The 6,851-nt window shown below is 32.3% G+C and overlaps 2 protein-coding genes across 2 annotated transcripts; both read left to right on the top strand.

Annotated features, from left to right (window-relative positions):
• On the top strand, positions 1-1,715 carry LOC106392092 (protein SEH1). Its single transcript, XM_013832866.3, has 7 exons — positions 1-401; positions 477-577; positions 657-734; positions 813-968; positions 1,044-1,156; positions 1,237-1,363; positions 1,447-1,715. Exons 1-7 carry the CDS (start codon positions 125-127, stop codon positions 1,579-1,581), a joined length of 987 nt encoding a protein of 328 aa, XP_013688320.1. The 5' UTR covers positions 1-124; the 3' UTR covers positions 1,582-1,715.
• A 3,987-nt stretch (positions 1,716-5,702) lies between these two features.
• On the top strand, positions 5,703-6,313 carry LOC106392095 (filaggrin-2). Its single transcript, XM_013832870.3, has one exon. The coding sequence runs from the start codon at positions 5,703-5,705 to the stop codon at positions 6,147-6,149; it is 447 nt and encodes a 148-aa protein (XP_013688324.1). The 3' UTR covers positions 6,150-6,313.
• The last annotated feature ends 538 nt before the right edge of the window (positions 6,314-6,851 follow it).

Below are 6,851 nucleotides of genomic sequence, written 5' to 3'. Positions count from 1 at the left end.
ACTTAAAACGGCCCGATTAAAAGAAGAATAGGCCCAATATACAGTTTCTGCGATCTGGAAATCTCTCCGAACCACCGACCGGTGCGATTCTCTGAGTCAGTGTGCACGACGGAGAGAGACGGACATGGCGACGAAATCGATGGCGACGCTAGATTCTGGCACCACCTGTTCCTCCTGGAACTACTCAGGCCACCGATTAGCCGGCGGATCCGTAGACGGAACCCTCTCCGTTTACGACTCTCCTGTTCCCTCTTCTTATTCCTCTTTCACTCGCAGTTCCAAAGTTAGGGTTAGCGAATCGAGTCTTGTAAAGATCGTCTGGCTGCCTTCGGAATACGGAGATGCAGTCGCCTGCGTTTGCGAAGACGGCAGCTTATCCATTTGGGAAGAGGTTTCCGAAGGTAAACCCTATTACTCTTGCTGAGTGTTTCAGTTGTTAGGTTGAGAAATCAATTTGTGTTTGCTTTGATTGACAGACACGCATGCTCTTGAGTGGAAACTGTGTAAGAGTTTGATGAGCAAGTCTAGTCAAGTCCTCGATGTTCAGTTTGGGGTCTCCAGAAAGAGTCTAAAGATGGTTAAGAGCTTTGGCTTTTTTCCATCTTTGAACAATCTCTTCTGCTTTCCATTTAAACATTTTGTGACTCATTTTGCAGGTTGCAGCATATTCTGATGGCTTCCTTAGGGTTTTTGAGCTCTTGAATCCTTTGGAATTAAAAAACTGGCAACTTCAGGTTGCTTATTCGTTTCCCGAGTATACATTGGTCTCTACTTGATTTCTTATGTCTTATTTATTTTAACATTCTGTGCAGGCTGAGTTTCAGAATGTTATTGATTCTCTGTCGGCTCTCGGGAAACCATCAACGCTGTCTGCATCTGTTTCTTGGAATCCAATGAGGAGTGGAGAGCAAGAGCCCAGCTTTGTTTTAGCTTTCAACTCTGATTCTCCTCACCTTAATTCTTCCAAGGTAAGAGACATTACTTCACTTTCTTTTGAACTGGGGAAACCAAGGGAATAGTGAGAGACTTGTTTGTTGTTGCAGATATGGGAGTTTGACGAAGCTCATAACAGATGGCTGGCTGTAGCGGAATTAGCCTCACCAGAAGACAAAGGTGATCCTGTTTATGCTGTCTCATGGGCCCCAAATATTGGCCGGTAATCTCAATCAATCTTTGCTCTCCTCTTTCGTTAGTACTGTCTTGAAACGCGCGAACTAATCCTTCTTTTGATACAAGACCATACGAGGTTGTTGCTGTTGCAACACATAAAGGCATAGGGATATGGCAAGTTGGTCTAGCTCCTGACCTTGATGGAAGGCTTCCTGTAAAGAAGGCCGCATCGCTTTCTGGTCATCAAGGCGAGGTATCCAGTTTTCAAAGCTCCTTTTTACCTTCCGTTTGTGTTAAACATAACTAAATTATACTGCTTTGATGTTTTATGTTCAGGTTTGGGAGATGGAATGGGACATGAGTGGCATGTCTTTAGCTACCACTGGAAGCGATGGGATGGTCAGATTGTGGCAGTCTAACTTGAATGGTGAGTGGCACGAACAGGCCATGCTCGAACCAGTTTCCTCCTGAAGATTCCGTACTCACTTATTTAGAGTTTTGTTCGAGGATTCATATATTTCAATGCGAGTTAAAAGTGTCTAAGCTTTCTGTTGTATAACAGATCATATCATACAATGGCTTGAATTTCATTTGGGTTTGACGTATTTAGGCCAAGATAGACGATTGAACCATCTTTGACAAAAAAAGTCAAGCTATCCTTAAACCGAAATAAAACCACTTCTCAAAATTAAATTAAATAAAACCGATACCAAACTAAGATTTGAATAAAAATCAAAACATGAACAGAAACCAAACCAAACCAAATGTTTGTTCAAAAAAAAAAGAACACAAACCAAATAACTGGCTCTCTAGTTTTAAAACCAGATCATACAAAAGCAAAATTCAGATTAAATTTTGAAAACAGAACCGTTTATGAATTTATATTTGGTTAAGCTAATGAGTTTCGGTTTAATCAAAGATCTTGAGAAACTCTAAGGGGGTGTTATTGGTTTGTATATTTTGATTGATTTAGAAATCCATATAGTATTTATAAATCCAAGTAAAATATGCAAATCCAGAGGTTTTCCCTCGGATTTGAGTCTTTGTATTTTTAACTAAAAAATCCAAACAAATCCATTCAAATCCATTATAAAATCAAATATATTAGTAAATCCGTACGATTGAATAACACATGATTTGATATAGAATTTATGAATCATTAAACCAATAACACATGATTTTAATACAGATTTGAAAATCATAAAACCAATAACACTAGATTTAGTTAGGATTTTCAAATCTATTAAAATTCAACAACCAATAACCCCTACTAAGACTTGATCTCATACCAAAAAAAGCTTTGAAGAAAATATTTAAAGACTTTTATGTTAAGGAATCCTTACCAAACTCTTTTTGATTTAAGAAATGGATTTAATAGTAACTAGACCCTGATCCGCGCGCAGCGCTGGTTTGAATTTTCGGTTTTTTGTTATTTTTTTAACTAAATAATGTATTTGTAATATTTGATGTATTATATTCACCAAGTAAATAATTTTTTTGGCATCTTAAACCATCTATTTACGATGAATATTCGATATCATATAAAAAATTGAACAAATAGACGTAATTAGAGAATTGTAGACGATATATAAAAACAATGGTTATTAATGTAAAATATGAAGAAATATTATATTATGACTTAGTATGGCATAAAAGATTATAAATTAGTTATACATGTTTAAAGAAAATAAAATGATTTTTAAACTTATATGAAAAATTTAACATATAAAAAAAGGCGATGAATTAGTCATCAAATTGTAAATAATTTTATAATTTTATTAATAATAAATTATTTATAGTCTTTGTTTTTCGTCAAGATAATTATTAAATGTCCATAACATTAATATGTTAAAAGGCCATATTATGAAAGCCCATGTTGTAACCGTTTTTTTCCGGGAAGTGTAACAAAAAAAAATAACATTTAACTCTTCATTTTGTTTAAGTTTGTGTCGGTAAAAGATTAAAAAAAATATCTCTATCTTTTTAAATGTTTAATTTGAAGCTTATTATGCGGAAATCATACGCAAATATAGGCAATTGGTTGGAATCTGTATATCTTTATATTCTTATAAATTATAAATTTATTGTTTCCTCTTCTGCAATCAAATCAATTACCGAAGTAATAGATCAATTGGTTGGAATCAAATCTATTCTTATAATTAGTGTAATTATGGTTATAGTTTATATATTTAATAGGTGCATTAAAGATACGACATTGAAGATATTCTGTTTTGATTAATAGAAGATATTGGATTTTGAGTTTGTATTTATTGATTTGTTTTTTATAAAGCTTAGAAAATCAATGGGATGATTGGTTGGTTGATACATCCTATAAAGAAAACGAAAAATTATAGGTGGTTTGAATATTGTACATTGATCGATGCATGATGTAAGTTGACTATATAAAACTTGAACATGATCATTTCAAACTAAAGTATAGGTAGGTTATATGCATTTGTTATATTGTAGTTAATGTATTTTAAATATTACATAAGTCAAGTGATTCACGTTTTCGTAAAAATAAAATTCAAGTTCATTATTGGGTCGTACTCGTACGTAATAAGCTACGTTAAATATGATGTATTTTTAGGTTCATTTAATGACATTAAGTTTAAATTTCATTAAGAAAAACTCATTAATTTAACTGGAAAAGACAAGCATTAAAATAGGTAGGTTCATTTAATGACATTAAATTTAAATTTGATTAAGGAAAACTCATTAATTTAACTGGAAAAGACAAGCATTAAAATATGTAGTTTAATTTAATTCTCAATGGCATGGAAGTGTAAATAAGTTAGAAAACTTAGGGGTATTTTTTAATGGGTACTTCTCTTTTAATAATAGAGATGTTTTTAATATCTTTACCTTTTTATTTGAAATGCAACTCAATATTTTTTAAAAAATTATAACAAAATATGATAAGTTTTGATGTAAACGAAAACTCAAATTATGTCAAAAATAATCATATTCAATGATAATAACAATTTAAATTGATTATTTTTTAAAAAATATTGTTTGAAATAAAATTCATTTATCTTTCAAATTAAAAATGAAAATATTATAATTAAATAATAAAAATATAAATAAAAACCATAAATTTAGCAAATGACAACTGAGTTATATTATGCTAAAATTTTCTTTCTAACAGTTTAGCAAATGACAAATGAGTTATGAAGAAATAATACCATATAATTTTTAAAAACATAGCAATTCTTAAATATTTTTTGAATAAATGATTATTTTTAAATTTAATCAATTGAAATTAATATCCGTACAATTGTGTGAGTCAAATTCTAGTTTTATTGATGCATGTTATATATTAGTGCGGCATATTTTAGGTAACATTTTAATGATGCACATTTTTTAAAGTCTTCATTATTAAAATTATGCACGTAAGGATAACTCATGAGTTTTTTTTTTTTTGATTAAATGACATTATGTCCAAATTTATTTAAGGATATTTCATTAAGGTAACTGAAAAGACAAACAATAAAATAAGAAGTTTAAATTCATTTAAGCATATTTCATTAATGTTACTGAAAAAACAAGTAATAAATTAGACAGTTTTATTCATTTTAGGATACTGAAAAAGACAAGCAAAAAAATAGAGAGTTTAATTAATGAAGTAAGAACATTTTCAAATGTGTACTTCTCTTTTAATAATATAGATGTTCGAGCTAAGAACATCCTAAAAAATAAACAAATACAGGAAGATCGAAACAAGAAGAGATCAAAGGAGTTCAGTTTTTTCCTCAGAACCTGCTAGTTAACGCAAACGACTCGATTTTTAGCGGCTGAAATGACGCAAGGGGGTTTGGATTTAAAGTTAGGAGTTTAGGGTCTTGTTTTTTTATTTTCGTTTCACGTGCTCTCCTAGTCCTATGCACCGCTCAGATATTTCATGCAAAGTCGTTGAATTGACGTTGTTTGAGGCGGTGCCAAGATGAACGATGGATGTTCGTACTTTTGACTTGATAGATTTTAAAGATGGCAACCTCTTAGAGTCAAACTGTTACTAAGAATTGGCTTGATAAAATCAGACGCTCATCTGCATGTTTCGTAGCTTCTTGCAATAAAAAACATGTTTGGTTTGTCAATGAATTGTATTTTTTGTATATTCAAAACAATGCTGAAGTTAAGATAAAAAAAAAAGAAAAAGAAAAGGAAGCAAATAAATATATAGGCTGGATCTATTTATAAAAACAAACAAACAAAAATATCTGCCATAGTTAGTATTGATATTTATAAAAAGAAATAGGACAATTTAAAAAAAATTATACTCGTAGCAGATCGCAATGAGATCAATACGAACAAAAGAATCTGAATATTGGACAAATATAATTGAGAACCAGTTCTGATAAAGACATCCATATTAGGTAAAAAGAAAATGCCATTCGAATTGATTCAGTTTAGATAAGTTTAAACTAAAGAATAAGTTCAAGATAAAGACAGGCGCACTCTATAACAAATAGAGTTTATTCGAATTCAGTAGATCTTAAGCTAATTCTCATCGTATATATAGACATCTAAGGCTCATTCCAAAACCCACACACAACACAAATACAAACCATAAAACTCGCTTCTTCTCTACCATGATGCAGTACTACGAAACACGTGAAAAAGAATACTACGATGTGGCTCAAGGCAAGAGTCGCCAGGGTTATGGTCAGAACCATCACCAGGGATATGACCAGAGCCATACCCGCCCAGTATATGGGCATAGTCCGACTATGAATCACCGTAGCCACGGTGGGTTTCTTGATGGACTATTCAAGAGTAAAAATGGTCAGAACGGCTTAGGGACGTTTCTAGAGCACAAGAGCCACGAGGCTAACAAGGGCCATGGACATGGGAAGCTCTTAGGACAGCACCAGAAGAAAACTCATGAGACAGACAAAGGTGTTAATGGCCTAGGAACGTTCATTAACAATGGAGAGAAGAAACATAAGAAGCAAAATGAGCACAAGAAGAAGAAGAACAAGGATGGGCATGGCAGTGGCAATGAGAGTGGAAGCAGCAGCGGTAGCGACAGCGACTAAATGAAATGATTTCATAAGCCTAATGCTTCCAAGAGAGACTGTATAAAGTAAGTAGACGTAATACTTGGAATAAAAACCACTTAGGTGGTTGTGTCTCTCTGCATGTGGACGTACCATTATGAGCTTCACTACTATGAATCTACTTTTTTACTTTTGTTTCAAAACCAATGGAGAAAACAAGAGATATCAATGCCTATAACGCTTATCAGTCGGCCAGCGAATAAGTAATCCATATCTACTACATTAATATAAATTTTATTCCCAAAAATAGTTGAACCAGTAAGACCATTCCTAAACCATATCCTCTTGTCTAAATAAATATTGTGAGAAACTGTCAATCTCTGGTCAGAAGACAATATTCTTTTTTTAAATTACAGTAGACAATATTCATCTTCAAATTATTTATACAAAGAGATAGAACCCTGTCATGTTTTGACACAAAATAAAAATATAATGACAAGATGGATGATGTTGGCATTTTCCGGTTTAGTCTTTGCAAAGATGGTCTAATGTGGGCTGGATATCAAAATTTATACAAAGCTTATATATCGGGAAATTTTGGGACTGAAATTTATCTTCAAAACATTATCACCTTTTTCCATTTTTCAAACACTGTAAAAAAGTCATCGTAGACAAGGATAGAAAAACAGAGGATAGCAATGATGGATTTTCAGGATTCAAAAGAGAGAAAAAATAATGATT

Source organism: Brassica napus, chromosome C9 (genome assembly GCF_020379485.1).
Source record: "Brassica napus cultivar Da-Ae chromosome C9, Da-Ae, whole genome shotgun sequence".
NCBI classification, from domain to species: Eukaryota; Viridiplantae; Streptophyta; class Magnoliopsida; order Brassicales; family Brassicaceae; genus Brassica; species Brassica napus.
This window is presented reverse-complemented; position numbering and strand designations above follow the sequence as displayed.

Coding starts and splice junctions, on each gene's coding strand:
- LOC106392095 (XM_013832870.3), top strand. CDS start 5,703: ATGATGCAGTACTACGAAACACGTGAAAAAGAATACTACGATGTGGCT.
- LOC106392092 (XM_013832866.3), top strand. CDS start 125: ATGGCGACGAAATCGATGGCGACGCTAGATTCTGGCACCACCTGTTCC. Junction 735..812: donor TAAAAAACTGGCAACTTCAG/GTTGCTTATTCG, acceptor CATTCTGTGCAG/GCTGAGTTTCAGAATGTTAT. Junction 969..1,043: donor CTCACCTTAATTCTTCCAAG/GTAAGAGACATT, acceptor TTGTTGTTGCAG/ATATGGGAGTTTGACGAAGC.